Raw genomic sequence first — 19,308 nt, forward strand, 5'->3', positions numbered from 1 at the left:
GCATATTTGCCTTCTCAGGTGCCATTTCTGGCTGACACAGAGTTACAAAGCTATTGGCAAATAAACTTATCCCCATTGACAGTTAACAAATTGGTGTGATTAGCATGTTTGCTTTTCATAAGCCCCACGGCTTTCACACTAGATGATGTTTGCATTTCTTCAATTTTTTTTCAATTAAGGCCAAATTTGTAAATCAGTGTGGTTTCTTTTTAATAAATAATGACCAACTCCAGACTTCTTTCACAAGATCCTTTGTGCTTAATATCTCTATTACTGTGATTTGATGGAATTAGTTGTTAAAAGGTACATAGATTTGCCAGATGGACAAGTCTTTAATGATGAGTGCTGTTTTAAAATATGCTGCATCTGTGACCATGAGAGATGAAATAGATTTTTGCCACCTCCACTTTCCCTTATGATGAATTGCTTGCCTAATTGAATTTTCCATGCAGTGAACATCAGAGTATTATGTTTTGCTGTATATGGGTTCTGGCAGAGAACTAATGGTAGTTTTAATTTTTCTTTATTCATATAATTGAAATTGCCCTTTGAAAACACCAATGAATGAATGCACAACAGTATAATCACTGGCTAAAATAGCAGATGTTTTATTGCATAAATTTCATGTGGCGTAATTCAGACTTGTCACATTTCCTTGACTTTTGCCAGAAATGGATAATGATGTAGACGTTCATCCAAATGTTTTCTTCCCACTCATTCAATATTATATGACATTTTGCTTTTTAATATTTTTTGCTGTTGTATTGTTAGTGTTTGTAAGGTGCATTTATTAACTAGAACATGAGTTAATCAAATCTGGCAATTGAAGCAGCAAATTTATTTGAACAGAGTAAACTGTCTGCACCATGTTTTTCATTTCTAAGGAAATTTTTGTACATATGCCTTATTGTAACATATTCTCATATTACCCACCCACCCAAGCATTCTCTATTCTCTCTCCACCGGGCAAAAGTTCGAAAAGTCTGAATGTACTTACCACCAGGTTCAAGGACCTCAGCTGTCATGGTACTCCATGGTAGTTCGGGGCGTTGGAGTTCAAGTTCAATTCCGGCGCCATTCTGTAAGGAGTTTGTATACGTCTTCCCCATAGAGTGTGTGGGCGTTCCCCGGGTGCTCTGGTTTCCTCCCACTGTTCAAAGTCGTGCTGGGTAGGTTAATTGGTTATCAGAAATTGTCGTGTGATTAGGCTGAGATCAGTTGGGGTTGTGGGGCAGCTGGGGTGGCATGGCTTGAAGGGCTGGAAGAGTTTACTCAGCACTGCATCGCTAAATAAATAAAAAAGACTATTGAGTGGTTCCCTAGTACAATAAGACAGTCTCTTGACCACACAGTCTACCACACAAGTGGCAATATTAAAACAATTCAAATTTTTCCATACTATCTGTTGTCCTGTTGATTCCCACACAGTAATTAGCAAAACCAAATCTTCTCTCCACTCAATAATGGCCATCATATTGCTTGTGTTATTCAGACTGAAACTGAGTTATAATTTTCTTAGTAGTTAGATTAGTGACAAATAGTTCAATGCAGACCAAGACTGAAAATAATGGAAAATACTGCATGTACTTCGATAATGAGCTCCATCCTTCAATTACTAATTTTTTGAATTAGTTTAAATGCTTAATTACTTTTCTTCCTGAATGATTACGTTAAATGTTTGTTACTGTGTGATCCTGAATCTCCGGAGGGGAAGGCCCCGAATTCTCGGCTTTGCTTGTTGCTCGGCGGCCGGGACGGGGTCAAAGCACTCAGCAGAGATGGTGCTCAGTCCTCGGTGTCGAAGGGCTGGTCGGAGGCTCGAAGTTTTCGGACGGACTCAGAGTCGGCTGGGGTTGAGTGCTTCCAATGCGTCGACAGTTGTCGATGCCTGGAGGTTTATGGCAGAGAGAGTTTCTACCTTCTGCCGCCTGCTATCAGGACTATCGGAAGTCGATCGGAACTTTGAGACTTTTTTTTAACCGTTCCCATGGTCTGTTCTTTATCAAATTATGGTATTGCTTTGCACAGCTGTAACTATATGTTATAATTATGTGGTCTTGTCAGTGTTAGTCTTTGGTTTGTCCTTTTTTTTGTGATATCACTCTGGAGGAACATTGTATCATTTCTTAATGCATGCATGTATTTCTAAATGACAATAAACTAATCTAGTCTAGTCTAATTTATGTCAGGTGTTAGACCACAATGTTTCTGTTGTCCATTTAGATGTCACTGCATGTGTTTTTTAAAAAAAGTATATATAGTCTTTTTTTATATATATATATATATATATATGTGTGTGTGTATATTATGTTATAACACACATTTATACATGTGTATACATACATAAAATATAAAATTTTTATTCCTTCTGAATTCAAGCCACAATACAAAGAGTTATTGTTTTTGCCTTTTGAGGTTTTGCCTGAGGTCGTGTGGTATCATCTGAATGCAGCAACATATTTTTAAAAGAATAATTATATCTGTGCACAGAGGTGATACCTTAGTAGAATGTTAAAATACCATAAAGTATTTTAATTGCTATATTCTGATAAATATGTATTTTAATGCATTTTAATTATTGTTGCCTGCTTTATTTCTTTGGAAGCTAAACGAAGTCAATCTATCAGCAACTGTGTCCATCTTTATGAGGCCTTGCCAAGTACTAAAAGTGTGCCTCTGCTGCTTCATACTGTGAGCTCTCTCTTACCTGGCATCACTCATGCCCCTTCCTCTCAGAAACTGTCAGGTACTGTACTGTAAGCTGTATTTCTTCATAACTGTCTGATTTTCTCACTCTGCTCTGAGTTTCTTTCCACTTGGCATTTATTGTGTGAAGGTGAAGTTGAAATTGCACAGTCATTGAAACCTGTAAAAGATAAATTTAGTTATCACATTTACACTTTCTCTTTAATGGATAATATTTTCTTTTACAAGTTGGTAATTTTTTTGTGATGTGGGTGTACAACAAGCTTTCAAAAATACAGCTGCAATGAGAGATCAACAGTTGGTAATAAGAGGTATTTGTTGAAAGACATCAAAGCTACTCTTTAAAGTTTTGCTCTTTTTCTTGAATGCAAACACAAGAAAATCTGCAGATACTGGAAATTCAAGCAACACACACAAAATGTTGGTAGAACACAGCAGGCCAGGCAGCGACTATAGGAAGAGGTACAGTCAACGTTTCGGGCCAAAGCCCTTCGTCAGAACTAACTGAAAGAAGAGATAGTAAGGGATTTGAAAGAGGGAGGAGGAGATCTGAAATGATAGGGGAAGACAGGAGGGGGAGGGATGACGCTAAGAGCTGGGAAGTAGATTGGCTAAAGGGAAACAAAGCTGGAGACATGGGAGAAAGAAAGGGGGAGGGGAGCACCAGAGGAAGGTAGTCATGGTCATACTGTATTAATCCCAGGGGAAACTGGTTTTCGTTACAGTTGCTCCATAAATAATAAATAGTAATAGAACCATAAATAGTTAAATCGTAATATGTAAATTATGCCAGTAAATTATGAAATAAGTCCAGGACCAGCCTATTGGCTCAGGATGTCTGACCCTCCAAGGGAGGAGATGTAAAGTTTGATGGCCACAGGCAGGAATGACTTCCTATGACGCTCTGTGCTGCATCTTGGTGGAATGAGTCTCTGGCTGAATGTACTCCTGTGCCCACCCAGTACATTATGTAGTGGATGAGAGACATTGACCAAGATGGCATACAACTTAGACAGTATCCTCTTTTCAGACACCACCATGAGAGAGTCCAGTTCCATCCCCACAACATCACTAGCCTTACGAATGAGTTTGTTGATTCTGTTGGTGTCTGCCACCCTCAGCCTGCTGCCCCAGCACACAACAGCAAACATGATAGCACTGGCCACCACAGACTCGTAGAACATCCTCAGCATCATCCGGCAGATGTTAAAGGACCTCAGTCTCCTCAGGAAATAGAGACGGCTCTGGCCCTTCTTGTAGACAGCCTCAGTGTTCTTTGACCAGTCCAGTTTATTATCAATTCGTATCCCCAGGTATTTGTAATCCTCCACCATGTCCACACTGACCCCTGGATGGAAACAGGGGTCACCGGTACCTTAGCTCTCCTCAGGTCTACCACCTGCTCCTTAGTCTTTTTCACATTAAGCTGCAGATAATTCTGCTCACACCATGTGACAAAGTTTCCTACCGTAGCCCTGTACTCAGCCTCATCTCCCTTGCTGATGCATCCAACTATGGCACAGTCATCTGAAAACTTCTGAAGATGACAAGACTCTGTGCAGTAGATGGAGAGCAGGCAAAGAGTGATTGTGAGAGGGAAAGAGAGAGAGAAAAAAGGGGGGAATAATAAATGAATAAATAAATAAAATAGGAGATAGGGTAAGGAGGGGCATTAGCGGAAGTTAGAGAAATCAATGTTCATGCCATCAGGTTGGAGGCTACCCAGACGGAATATAAGGTGTTGTTCCTCCAACCTGAGTGTGGCTTCATCTCGACAGTAGAGGAGGCCATGGATTGACATATCAGAATGGGAATGGGACGTGGAATTAAAATGTGTGGCCACTGGGAGATCCGGCTTCCTCTGGTGGACAGAGCATTGGTGTTCAGCGAAACGGTCTCCCAGACTCCCTTCTTACCCCATCCCCTATTTTATTTATTTATTCATTTATTTCCCCTCCCCCCTTTTTCCCCTCTCACAATCACTCCTTGCCTGCTCTCCATCTTCCTCTGGCGCTCTCCTCCCCCTTTCTTTCTCCCGTGTCTCCAGCTTTGTTTCCCTTTAGCCAATCTACTTCCCAGCTCTTGGCTTCATCCCTCCCCCTCCTGTCTTCTCCTATCATTTTGGATCTCCCCCTCCCCCTCCCTCTTTCAAATCTCTTACTATCTTTTCTTTCAGTTAGTCCTGACGAAGGGCCTCAGCCCAAAATGTCAACCGTACCTCTTCCTATAGGTGCTGCTTGGCCTGCTGTGTTCTACCAGCATTTTGTGTGTGTTTCTCTTTTTCTTGAATTTCTTTTGGGACAGATTTGATTGCTCCTCTCTAAACTCCCTTCACCCCTGAATAGGGCGCCCTAGACCTCTTCCCAGTCGTTTACCATGAACTATTGGGCATGGTGGTTTGTTTAAAAAGTCACAAGGTTTAAAAAGTTGACTTTTTTGGTGTATGTTAACTCTTTTGTGGATGGATTTGTTCTAATAGGTCCTAGAAACTGCTGCCTGTTCCCTAAATAGTTCTGCAATTTGTGCAATAAAACTAAAACACAATCTATAGAAGAAAAATACACTTTCAGTTTGTGAGAAGCATTGCTTCAAAAGGAAATTTTTTGTTTGGTCTGCAGATACTGTAGATTTTGTAAATCAGCCCAGGATTACTACTTATTTGTCATCATTTTGTGCATTTGTTGGAAATCATCTGCTCTAAAAATTATTACCAACTGCTCAGAGTTTATGTTTAAGTTTAGAATTATTTCACAGTTATGTAAACTTATTTGATTGCTATAGAAGTTGCATTTTAATTGAAGGCAAATTTACATTGTTGAAGTAGATCTAATTTGCTCAGGCCTATCTGAGTTGTTGTCTGTAGCCTCTCTACACCAGGGCATCGAGGCCCTGAATTACTTAACATTCCAGCATTTGGGCCTGATCAGTACTAGTAATACTCTTTTTTAAAAAAAAAGTCTGCCCTGAAATTTTTATCCTCAGTTTTACCAGCTGTAAAAGTTGCCCTGTTGATAGTAATCTTTAAATGCCTCATAATAATTAAAAATAATGATAATATTCTTTGAAAAACATACCTGGCAACCAGTCATATATTATGTGCAAAAGAGAAGTTGCGCTATATTTAAAATAATTACTTTGCTTTCAGAGTGGTGAGTATTTTTAAGCATAGAATATTGATGGGTTATGTTTAGAATTGTTTCTGCAAGTATGTCATTAAGTTCATCTGTTTTTGTTAGTTTACTATGCAAATATTATTTGTAACTCAGTTCATTTTTGAATACGCTTTTTTTTGCTTCCCTATAATAGTTGACTTATCTATTGCATAGAATGTATTTCATTTGTCTCAACAGTTTATGTCTTTTATAAAGTACTTCTATGATACTTAGGAATGTTTACAATGAGGATTGTGAGTAACACTTAAATCCTTGATGCAAGTAATTTCCATGTGGGTTGACAGTGGATGATGGCAAATTCTATTGATTGGTAAACAAAAGTCCTTAGAGACAAGGATTAAATATAGCATTAAAAAGAGCGATTGTCATGCCATCCTAATTAGACTTGATACATTGCTACAGACTGGTAGGCTTTCACAAGTTACTGACTGAAGCTGAGTACCCGATCTCATGTGTCTGCATTAAAATGTGTTAGGGGGTTGCATTGTTCCAAGGATAACTAGTGTTTTATGCTTACATTTTAACAAGTTCTTTTTCATGAAGAACACTTTTAAGATGAGTATATTCCTGAAGTTGGATTCTGTCAATCATTCCCATACCTGTTGTGTGTGTTTCTGTGTATATACGTATATAGAAGATGAAGAGCCCCAACAACCAGACAGTATACTAGATAATGAAGAACTCATTGCCGATACATCAGAGCACGAACAAAAGCTGACCCATAGCAGCAGCACTTCTGACATTGCTGAACAGCTATGTACTGATCGATTGCAAGGTAAGATGAAAAATAGTTAAGGATTTTAAGATCTAAATAATAGTATTTTTTTACTGAAGGCTGATCATTATCACTTGGATGGGAACTCTATCTAATGAGGGTGGGAATGAAGATTAAACGATTAAAAAAAAAACAAAATCCCTGAAATCTAAAAAGTCTATTGGGGCTAATTGAGTGGATTTATCCAAGGCTCAGCTATTGTGTTTTACAAGGAAGAATAAATATTGGTCAATATCCTGACAATTAAACTCAAGTTATGAGTATAAACAAGAATTTATCAGCTTTTTGGATGGTGTGAAAATATAGACCTCCAGTACAAAATGACAGACTTGTTGCAATAATGCCTTTTGGTAACTACTATTATTAGAAAATATGCTTTTATTTTTCAAATATATGTTTTGACTCATAAGAATGGGATTTCAGGCAATTGTAGGATGTTTTATAATATACTTTCTCTTTTTCTTAAAGTGACTAAGCAGTGGACTGTACTTTCTGTACAGATGCAAATATTAAATAAGTTACTCTGCCTTGTCTTTCTGCAGTTTATTTTTAAGTATCTTTTAACAGCTGGGCATCATTCTGTATCTACAATCTATTGAAATTCTTTTTAGTAAACAGATAGAATGAATTAACGAAATAAACATTATGATTATGAACAAAGCAAAGTTGAAGATTACTTTATTGTGAATTTCAATAGATTTGTGTATCATAGATTTCAAACTTCTTTTATTTCTTGTAGGAAAAAGAAGGGAACACTCATCTAGTTTCAGTAACTCTGAATCAAAGATTACTGTTGCTGAAAACAGACAGTCTGGAGGGAAAGAGAACAAGGCTCCAATTGTAAGCTCATGTACATACAGAAGTAACCTTTGTAGTATCTGTCAATTTGTAATTAAGGGAGGATCAACTTTAAATAATTATGAACTTCAAATAATGAAATTAAACTGCAATAAAACTCAGAAAGAGTGCAGGTTTCAATTTGTTTATAAAGGTTGTGACTTTGTTCAATGAATGCTTATTTTACTTAGATACAGAATATCCATTTTTTGATGATCCTTACAGTCACTTCAATATTTTAAATCTATAAGTTTTTGACGAATAAACTCTTCTTAGGCTTCCAGCTGGGTACAGGTATCGATTTTAACCAGTGTTTCGATGACAAATTCTGGATTTTCATCAGCGATGATGCCTGAGCGTGTCTAGTCTGGTGGTATTTATACCCCCATGTTCTGTCCCTCCTGATTGATTAGCCCTCATCCAATCAGATATCTGCTGTCCCACCTTGTTTCCAATCGAATTTCAGTGCTAATTTAGAGCAAGACCTTCTGCTTTGTTAAAATCCTTTTTCTCCAGTTTTATTTCAATGTCTTCCTTCACTAGGAAGTCCCACAAGCCATTGGTGTGACACAGAATTTTAACAAAGACAAAGGTCTTGCTCTAAGTAAGAACTAGAATTTGATTGTAAACAAGGTGTGACAGTAGAAACCTAATTGGATGAGGACTAACCAATCAGGAGGGTCGGACGCGGGGGTAAAATTACCACCTGACTAGACATGCCTAGGCATCACCCCTGATGTTAATGGCTGAGTTTGTCGTTGAAATGTCGGTTAAAATTGATACCTGTATCCGGCTGGAAGCCTGGGAAGAGCTTATTCGTCGTATATACTGGAAAAGCACTAGATCCTTTTATGTGTAGGTTTTTTGGTAATAGTGGAATTAAAAGGTAAATAATGTTTTACAAATATGCTCAAACTCTCTGAGCGTATGAACGCAAGAGCTGACAAAGGGAAATTTGTGGATATAATGTCTATAATCTTGAATCTTGAATTCAGATTTCCAGAAGACATTTAACAAAGTGCCACATAAGAGGCTACTGCATAAATCAACAGCTCAAGGCATTGGAGGAATTATGTTTGTATAAATTGAAACTGGTCATCACATAGAGAACAGTTTGAATAAATGGATCTTTCTCATTCTGGAAGGGTATAGCTAGTGGACATCCTAGAAATGAATTTGTGTCTCTCAGTTATTTATGGTTTACATTGATGACATGCAGAAGAGTACATAAAGTAAGGTTTCCAAGTTTGCTGATGAGTTGGAAGTAAGTAGGTTGGCACATTGTAGTTCTGTAATGGTACATAGATAGCTTTCATTGCAAAGAATTGGAATTTAATAATAGGGAACATTTTTCTATAGTTGTTTAGGGTATTGATAAGATCACACCTGAACTGCCATGTAGATTTGGTCCCTTACCTAATAAAGGACATAACAGTGTTGGAGGCACTGTAATAGATATTCACCAGGCTAATTCCTACAAGGAGAGGGTTGTCCTATTAAGAGAGGCAAGACAGTTTGTTATGTATTCGTTGGAGTTCAGAAGAAAAAGGGCTGGCCTTCAAATATCTTAGGGTGTTGTGACAAGGTACAGTAGATGTTGAGATGTTTTCACTCATTGGAGAGTCATAAGCAATGGGGTACGATGACCTTTTTTTCCATTTTTAGATATGGGAATGATAATTAAAACAGACAGGTGTACAAATTTATTTTCACATAGGGTATATCTCTGGAATTGCCTGTAGAAGAGTAGATCCGCAAAAATATTTAAAGGGGCGATGGATAAATATTTGAAAATGAGGAATTGGTGGTTATGAAGAACTGGCACAGAGGCCAGTTTAGATCAGCCATGGTTGTATTGAATGGTGCCATTGGTTTACTCCTACTCCTATTTCCTTGTGTCCTTGTGATTTATAAGGAAGATCTGTCATAAGTAAGTATCTAAACATTTCTTTATATTCAAAAACACAAGAGATTCTGCAGATGCTGGAAATCCAGAACAACAAACACAAAATGCTGGGGGAACTTAACAGGTCAAAATTCTTCCAATGTTTTGCTTGTGGTGGTTTTTATACTCAAGATGTTAATTGGGACAGGAAAGCCCAGAGTTTCATAATATTTAGTCTTAAGTGTTTCTTTTTTCTGAAGTATTTCCTGTTGCCCAGTATGCTTTTGCAGGTGGTCCCTGAGCTGAACAATATGAGGCCTTGTAGTAGTAGGGTCTCAAAGTAGTGGAAGAACATGGGTAAATTAGAACTAGCCCTTCTCATGAGGCTTCTCTTGAAGACTTTCAACAATCAGCAAAGCCCCCAAATCAGTTTTGCCAGCTGTTAAAACTATGGTGTTTTCATTATTTTAGTATGTCCCTAATGGGTGCCACTTAGATGCACATTGTGCTAAGCAAGAGTAGGATTTGTTTGGACCAATTCCCTTCTTCCTAATCTTGAAAACTTTTGTTCATTTATTTATTAAGAAACTTCTTCATTTTTAGTATCATAATGAAATAAGATGGAGTTAACTCAATTTAAAGAAAACCGCCACTTTAGTAACTTTTTCAACCATAAAATCCAATGTTAATGTTTTTAGGTCAAAAATCCAGGGGATGTTAATGGAAAATAAATTAATATCTCTTGATAATCCAAGATCTTTCTGACCCAGGTATCTGCATCCGCTATAATTGTAGTTGTAACGTTGCATCTATCTTACTTGTGTAACTGCTAATGGATAGCCTCTGCACTGGTTTCACTAACGAATGTAACCTGCAGCTTGAGTCCATTAGAAAGGTGGGCAATGTGTCAACCTACTGCATCTGTTCCTTTCTGACCTTCACAGACACACCCACACTCTCCACCACCCCCCACCCCCAAATCTGCAGTATATCAGTTGATCAAATAAATGCAGGTGGGTTATAAATTAGGGAAGTCAGATACTGAATGTTGTGAGCAAATAGCTAAAGGATTTCATTGGGTCATACAGCATCTGTGGAAGCAAATGGACAAATCAACATTTCATGTCAAGACCCTTCATCTGGATTGAGACAACACACATAAAAGTTGCTGGTGAACGCAGCAGGCCAGGCAGCATCTCTAGGAAGAGGTACAGTCGACATTTCAGGCTGAGACCCTTCGTCAGGACTAACTGAAGGAAGAGTGAGTAAGGGATTTGAAAGTTGGAGGGGAGAGGGGGAGATCCAAAATGATAGGAGAAGACAGGAGGGGGAGGGATGGAGCCAAGAGCTGGACAGGTGATAGGCAAAAGGGATACGAGAGGATCATGGGACAGGAGGTCCAGGAAGAAAGACAGAGGGGGGGGGGACCCAGAGGATGGGCAAGGGGTATATTCAGAGGGACAGAGGGAGAAAAAGGAGAGTGAGAGAAAGAATGTATGTATAAAAATAAGTAACAGATGGGGTACGAGGGGGAGGTGGGGCATTAGCGGAAGTTAGAGAAGTCGATGTTCATGCCATCAGGTTGGAGGCTACCCAGACGGAATATAAGGTGTTGTTCCTCCAACCTGAGTGTGGCTTCATCTTTACAGTAGAGGAGGCCGTGGATAGACATATCAGAATGGGAATGGGATGTGGAATTAAAATGTGTGGCCACTGGGAGATCAGTAGGCCTCCGGGTCCAACATATTATTCTCCGTAAGCCTCCGAGTCCAACATATTATTCTCCGTGAGCCTCCGGGTCCAACATATTATTCTCCGTAGCCTCCGGTCTAACATATTATTCTCCGTAGCCTCTGGGTCCAACATATTATTCTCCGTACTGATGTCTACTATAAGCCTACTGACTCTCACAGCTATCTGGACTATTCCTCTTCTCACCCTGTCTCTTGCAAAAACGCCATCCCCTTCTCGCAATTCCCCTGTCTCTGCCGCATCTGCTCTCAGGATGAGGCTCTTCATTCCAGGACGAGGGAGATGTCTGTCTTTTTTTAAAGAAAGGGGCTTCCCTTCCTCCACTATCAACTCTGCTCTTAAACGCATCTCCCCCATTTCACGTACATCTGCTCTCACTCCATCCTCCCGCCACCCCACTAGGAATAGGGTTCCCCTGGTCCTCACCTACCACCCCACCAGCCTCCGGGTCCAACATATTATTCTCTGTAACTTCCGCCACCTCCAACAGGATCCCACCACTAAGCACATCTTTCCCTCCCCCCCTCTCTCTGCATTCCGCAGGGATCGCTCCCTACGCAACTCCCTTGTCCATTCGTCCCCCCCATCCCTCCCCACTGATCTCCCTCCTGGCACTTATCCGTGTAAGCAGAACAAGTGCTACACATGCCCTTACACTTCCTCCCTTACCACCATTCAGGGCCCCAAACAGTCCTTCCAGGTGAGGCAACACTTCACCTGTGCGTCGGCTGGGGTGATATACTGCTTCCGGTGCTCCCAATGTGGCCTTTTATATATTGGCGAGACCCGACGCAGACTGGGAGACCGCTTTGCTGAACACCTACGCTCTGTCCGCCAGAGAAAGCAGGATCTCCCAGTAGCCACACATTTTAATTCCACATCCCATTCCCATTCTGACATGTCTATCCACAGCCTCCTCTACTGTAGAGATGAAGCCACACTCAGGTTGGAGGAACAACACCTTATATTCCGTCTGGGTAGCCTCCAACCTGATGGCATGAACATCGACTTCTCTAACTTCCGCTAAGGCCCCACCTCCCCCTCATACCCCATCTGTTACTTATTTTTATACACACATTCTTTCTCTCACTCTCCTTTTTCTCCCTCTGTCCCTCACATAAATATACCCCTTGCCCATCCTCTGGTCCCCCCCTGTCTTTCTTCCCGGACCTCCTGTCCCATGATCCTCTCGTATCCCTTTTGCCTATCACCTGTCCAGCTCTTGGCTCCATCCCTCCCCCTCCTTCCTTCTCCTATCATTTTGGATCTCCCCCTCCCCCTCCAACTTTCAAATCCCTTACTCACTCTTCCTTCAGTTAGTCCTGACGAAGGGTCTTGGCCTGAAACGTCGACTGCACCTCTTCCTACAGATGCTGCCTGGCCTGCTGCGTTCACCAGCAACTTTTATGTGTGTTGCTTGAATTTCCAGCATCTGCAGAATTCCTGTCATCTGGATTGAGAGTTGAGGGAAGATGGCAAGTATGAAGAGGAAGGAAGAAGGGTTGGAGCAAGAGTTAGCAAGCAATGGGTGGATCCAAGTGAGAAGGGGTGATAGGCAGTTAGAGGAGGGAAGAGTGGAACCAGCAACCTTATACAAAAGAGACCATTCCAGGAAAAAAAAGGGTTTAAATTCCTTTCTGATAAAGGAACTTCTGTTTTTTTTTTTCTCTTTTCAAAAAGCTGCTGTCTGCCCACCTGAGTCTGCTGAAGTTTGACACTCCCAAGTGGATGCAGAAATTAGTTGTAATGGGCCAGTCCTGATGAAGAGTCTTGATCTGAAACATCGACTCTTTATACCTTTCCATAGATGCTACCTCACCTGCTGAGTTCCTTCAGCATCTTGTGTGTGTTGTAATGAACCTGCAATAATGTTAACGTTAAGAAGAAACAAATGCTTAACCTCACTTTTTTGTTGCAGATCACGATACAGAGAAGCAGTAGCACTGGTGACCCAGAAAGTAATTCAGATGAACTTCAGCCACCTCGAGAAGGATACAATTTGAGAGCTAAAAGTGAGACTTGAATTCATTAACATTTTGGTTCATTAGGATTTAGAAGGAATTTTGAACTTTTTAATTTGCTAGGGCTCAGGTGGGCATTTAACTGTGACAACTTTCAGGTGGCAGTAAACCTGTTGTCATAAACATCTTCGTATCAATTATACTGAAATTTGAATGTCCTTTCTTTCATTAATGACAACTTCTTTTCAGCTTGAAGCTAAGTGCAGGAGTTTACAGAAGAATTTGCAAGAGAATTTTTTTTAATGCAAATGGGCCATTATCAGGATCTTCAGTTTAAGTAATCAGATCACTAGCATCAGACTGATTTTCTATAATTTGAAAAGGCCAGCACATTGACCATGAATCTGAACTGTTAAGATAAAGTTATATCTCTAGAGTATTCAAAACTCAGAAGTCCTATGGAGTTCCTTTGCAATTGGGGGAAAAAATTAAATGCTGGGAATGCGAAATAACAAAATGCTAGAAGTGCTTTGAAGGTCAGGCTGCATCTGTACAGAAAGAGAAAAGTTAACTTTTCAGGTCAATAAACTGTCATCTGTTTACTCTGCTTCTTTTTCCTCAGAATGGTGCCTGTCTTGTTGGGTATTTCAGCACCTTGTTATCACTGCTTTCATATTGTAGCTTTTTTGTGCCTGTTGTGACTAAAACCGTCAAATTACTAACTTGCCCATTGGATTCCTGCATCAGCCATTTTAGACCTTCTTGTTCAATATCATTTCTTCCTTTCTGAATTTTTAGTATGGATCACTGGGATCTATAACTATCCCTTATAGTATAAAACTTTTTTTCATCATGTGGGTGAGAACAGTTGTGACAAGTTATACTCTTACCAATTGTTACTTAAAAGCCATAAGGGTGGTGGCAATCGCAGTCAGAGTGAGTTTAGAAATACAGTAGTCCAACAGTTTGATGTACATAACTGGTGGTTACATATGGCAGTTCCTTGGAGTGCTGGGGGTGGGGAGAGCAAATGTGATGATTAAATGTTATAAATTTGGACACTAATGAAGTCCATGAGTATCATGTTAATCTTGTAATTACTTTGCACTTTTGATGGAAAGTTATGATCAGTTTTCAAAACCTTCCTCCTTTCTAATTGTGGATCAACACAGTAATTCTGTGTTTGGGAATGTTACAAAAGCTTCAAAACTTTAAATATGTGTAAAACTATTTTTTTGGTTCAAAATGTTTTGTTAAGAAAAATATTTTCCAATATGAAGCCCTAGACAATTAAATATTTTGAACAGCATATTCAAAAAGATTACATAATATTCATGGTACTGCAGGGCAACCAATATTCCATGCATATGAAAGTGACCTTTTTGTCTTAACACTTAGGTGGGAGTATTAGCAGTGAAACTTCAAATGGTGTGAATAATTTCAGTGAAACGAAGATTTCCTTAACTCAGTGGAAGAGATTTGATGAAGGATCAGATATCAGTGCAGTGGATGGTGCTGTTGATGCAGATACTACTTGCAGCTGGCAGAAGGTGAATTCTTCCAACCCTACTGTCCTTGCAGGTAGGTGATACAGAGAAGCAGAATTAATAGTTTGATGGTATTTGTTTTTGCATTCTTTAAATATGCCACTTGATGCATTGAACACTATTAGTTCATTTTTGTAGCCAGTAGACATATGGTACATACTGTAATTTAGATTAAACCACTTAGTGTTATTTGCAGTCTATGAGGAAACATAAGAGCTGCAGAAAACCAATATACTGCACTTACTATGGTGATAAAAGGGAAGAGTAGTAGTTTTAATGGAATTGTAAATTGAGTATTGAGATTATTTAGAATCTAATACAAGAGTGTACAAAATGTTCAAGTATTTGACATGCTAAATATCAAAAGATAATTGTGAATGGTGAATAACGAAATGATAATTGTATGAGTGATATGAAAGTTTATTCTGAGATCTGAGAAACATTAAAGAAAATGGCAACATTAGAATAAAAGAAGCGATAAAATGACCACTTGAAGAAAAATGTTAAATTCTATCTAAAATATATACTGTAAATTAGCACAGTGCAGTCAGATTCATAATCAGGTTTATTATTGCTGTCCTATATGATGTGAAATTTGTTGTTGTGCAGCATCAGTAAAATGCAAAGTCATAGGATTACCGTAAATTACAAAATAAATAAATAGTGCAAAAATAAAAGGAATAATGGGGTTATGTTAGTGGGATTATGGACCATTCAGATATCTGATGGTGGAGGGAAAGAACCTGTTTCTGAATCATTGAGTATGGGTCTTCAGTCTCCTGTACCTTGTCCTTAATGGTAATTATGAGAAGAGGGCATGCCTCAGATGGTGAGGGTCCTAAATGATGGATCTCCTCGGTGGAGAGGGTTGTGCCTGTGATGGGGCTGGCTGAATCTAGAACCCCGTGCATTGGAGCCTCCATATCAGGCTATGAAACAACGAGTCAGAATGCTCTCCACTGTACATTTATAGAAATTTGCAAGAGTCTTTGGTGACATATCAAATAGAATGTAGAACATGTACATAGGATAGTGTAGCGCAGAAACACAATGTTGTACTGAATCAATTAGATTAGTAATTTAATGGCCAACTGAACTGATTCCTTCTGCCTACACAATGTCTATATACTGTATTTCTATTTCCCTCACATTCATGTACCCATCTAAACATCTCTGAAAAATCCCCAATTTATCTATCTCTACTAACACCCCAGGCAGTGTATTCCAGGCACCCACTATTCTCTGTTTTTAAAAATAAAAAGACTTGCCCTTCACATCTCCTTTGAACTTGCACCTCGCACCTTAAATGCATGCTCTCTGATATTAGACACTTCCACCATGGGAAAAAGATAGAATCCATCTACTGTTTCTATGACTCTCATAATCTTACAAACCTCTATAAGATCTCCATTCAGCCTCTGCTGCTTAAGAGAAAACAACCCAAGTTTGTCCAGCTTCTCATTATGGTATATGCCCTACAAACCTCATCTGCAGCATCAGGGCAGCAACCTATAAACTTCATCAGAACCTTCTTCAAAGCCTCGACATTTTTCCTATAATGAGGTGACCAGAGCAGCATACAATACTCCAAATGCAGACTAACTGGAGTCTGATAAAGCTGCAGCATAACATCCTGACTTTTGAACTCAGTGCCTTGACTCGTAAAGGCAAGTATGGATGTAGCAGCTCTTTCCCATTTGTCGTTTTGAGTGCCATGGCAATGGTGACCAGTTCTATGCACCACAGTGTTTCAACAATAGCACAAGCGAGAGACTTGCTCGCTTTTCTTTTGTCTTAAGGCTCTCCTCTTCACACTGAGGTCACGGCCAATGCTGAAGAACCATTGGGAAAGTATGCTGCAAGTATAGGAGGGCCCACATGCGGATTACTCTTGTAGTTCTGTAACTTGAGGAGACTTAATGAAGTACTTGTTGAGTTTGTAGTGTTACTGAATATTTAATGTAACAGTTTTTGTAACTTAGGGTGGCTTAGATGAGTACTTGCTTGACTTAGATGTTTGGTTGATAGTTTACTGTTGTTTATAAGTGGTCATAGTCATACTTTATTGATCCTGGGGGAAATTGGATTTTTGTTGCAGTTGCTCCATAAATAATAAATAGTAATAAAACCATAAATAGTTAAATAGTAATATGTAAATTATGCCAGGAAATAAGTCCAGGACCAGCCTATTGGCTCAGGGTGTCTGACCCTCCAAGGGAGGAGTTGTAAAGTTTGATGGCCACAGGCAGGAATGACTTCCTATGACGCTCTGTGTTGCATCTCAGTGGAATGAGTCTCTGGCTGAATGTACTCCTGTGCCCAACCAGTACATTATGTAGTAGATGGGAGACATTATCCAAGATGGCATGCAACTTGGACAGCATCCTCTTTTCAGACACCACTGTCAGAGAGTCCAGTTCCATCCCCACAACATCACTGGCCTTACGAATGAGTTTGTTGATTCTGTTGGTGTCTGCTACCCTCAGCCTGCTGCCCCAGCACACAACAGCAAACATGATAGCACTGGCCACCACAGACTCGTAGAATAAATGATTAATATGCTTACTTATAATCAGTGTATTGTGTCTCGCTTAACAAACCCATCTACCTGCTTCCCCGTAACACTTCACATTTTGCCAGGTTAAACTACATCTGCTATCCCTCTGCCCATATCTGCAACTGATACATATCCTGCTTTATTTTTTGCCAATCTTCTACACTATCCACAACGCCACTAATCTTCGTATCATCTGCGAACTTATTAATCCACCCATCCTACATTTTCATCCAGATTATTTATATACATCAAAAGCAGCAGAGGTCTCAGTAGAACACCACTAATCACAGACCTCCAGCTAGAATAAATCCCTTTGACCACTATCCACTATCTTCTATGGACAAGCCAGTTCTAAATCTGAGTGGCCAATCCATGGATCTCATACATCTTAATCTTCTAGATGAGCCTCCAATGAAAAGAAAAAAGAAAAACCTTACTGAAATCCATGTAGACAACCCTCATCACCTCGTCAAAAAACTCAGTTAAGTTGGTCGAACATGACTTGCCCTGCACAAAACCTTGCTGGCTCTCCCTAATAGGCCATGGTTTTGCAAATGCTCATAAATCCTATCCCTAAGAATGCTCCTCAGTAACTTCCTTACCACTGACGACAGACTTAACCAGTTGATTGTTTCCAGGATTATCCCTGGTTCCCTTCTTGAATAATCGAACAAAATTAGGTACTTGCCAGTTCACGGAGGTGTAGTCATCTACACAGGTCTTGAAGAAGTCGGTGACAACTGTGCAGTATTCATTCAGATTTGAGGATGAATCCCTGAATATTATCCAGTCCACTGACTTAAAGCAGTCCTATCAGCACTCCTCCACCTCCCTTGAGCCTACCTTCTTGATCCTCACCACTAGTGCTGTGGTCTTTAGTCTCTGCCTATATGCTGGAAGTAGAAGTACAGCCAAGTGATGGGACTTTCCTAAGTGTGGGTATGGGAAGCATTCTTCATGACGATATAACAGTGGTGCAGTATGTTGCCTCCTCCTGTTCAACAGGTGATATTTTGCTGGTAGTTCAGAGACTACTTCAGGCTAGCCTGGTTGAAATCCCCTAAAATGACAGGGAAGGCATTGGTGTGCTATGTCATGACTACTGTGTGTTCTCCCAATTTCCCCTTCCTGAAGTCAATTTTCAGTTCCTTAGTCTTGCTGATGTTTATTGCAAGGTTGTTGTTGTTGTGACACCACTCAACCAGCTGATTTATCTCACTCCTGTATGTCTTCTCGTCACCATCTGAGATTCTGCTGACAACAGTGCATCATTAGTGAAACTATAGATGGTGTTTGAGCTGTGCCTAGTTCCACAGTCACTGGTGTTGAGAGAAAATGGTGAGCATGGGGGCGGCACAGTAGTAGTTAGCACAACGCTTTACAGTATTGGCGACCCAGGTTCAACTGTCACTGCCTGTAACGAGTTTGTACGTTCTCCCTGTGACTGTGTGGGTCTCCTCGGGGTGCTCCAGTTTCTTCCTGCAGTCCAAAGATATACTGGTTGGTAGGTTAGTTGGTTATTGTAAATTGTCCTGTGATTAGGCTAGGATTAAATTAGTGGGTTTTTCGGCAGTGTGGCTCGAAGGGCCAGAAGGGCCTATCCCACACTGTATCTCAATAAATAATAGAAATAAAACATACTTGAGATGCGTTTGTGCTGAATTTCAGTGAGGAGGAGATGCTTTACCGATCCATCCTGACTGTGGTTTTCCACTATGTTAATGGAGTAGGTGAATCTTTTATATAACAATACTAAGGCTAGGTTTTTTTGTTTAATTACAGATTTTTTTTACTCTGTTGAATCTAAACTCCCATTGCTCTGTTGGGACTCATGTTAATATCCCCTGGCTCATAATACCTTAATTTCATCACCATGTACTTAGAAGTTTAATTAGCTTTGAAATATCTAGTTCAGACCAAGTTTGAGGCCAGGCCATGGAACGGACTTGGTGATAATGTTTGTGTGTCAGAAACAGTGTGTTAGAAAATAGAGCTGGGAAGTTGACCCTAATGGTTCATGCGATATTATTAAGGAGCAGCTTGTAAATATTTTTAATCTGGTTTCACTCTCTTACTAAGTGTACTTTACACTCCAGAATTATTCTGTGGATTTAA

The 19,308-nt window shown here is 39.8% G+C and overlaps 1 protein-coding gene across 14 annotated transcripts in view; it reads left to right on the forward strand.

The window, feature by feature from the left end:
- The window catches only part of ralgapa2 (Ral GTPase activating protein catalytic subunit alpha 2), a 560,288-nt gene that overhangs the window by 208,773 nt on the left and 332,207 nt on the right, over positions 1–19,308 (forward strand). For all 14 annotated transcript variants that reach the window (XR_011886861.1, XR_011886862.1, XR_011886864.1 and 11 more), the window contains exons 17-20: positions 6,514–6,654; positions 7,394–7,494; positions 13,047–13,140; positions 14,488–14,670. Coding sequence is in view for 10 of the 14 variants with exons in the window: in XM_072265566.1 (XP_072121667.1) it covers positions 6,514–6,654; positions 7,394–7,494; positions 13,047–13,140; positions 14,488–14,670 (519 nt within the window). In the remaining 4 variants the exon portion in view is untranslated. The remainder of the gene's footprint in view (positions 1–6,513; positions 6,655–7,393; positions 7,495–13,046; positions 13,141–14,487; positions 14,671–19,308) is intronic.

Source organism: Mobula birostris, chromosome 8 (assembly GCF_030028105.1).
Source record: "Mobula birostris isolate sMobBir1 chromosome 8, sMobBir1.hap1, whole genome shotgun sequence".
Classification (NCBI taxonomy): Eukaryota; Metazoa; Chordata; class Chondrichthyes; order Myliobatiformes; family Myliobatidae; genus Mobula; species Mobula birostris.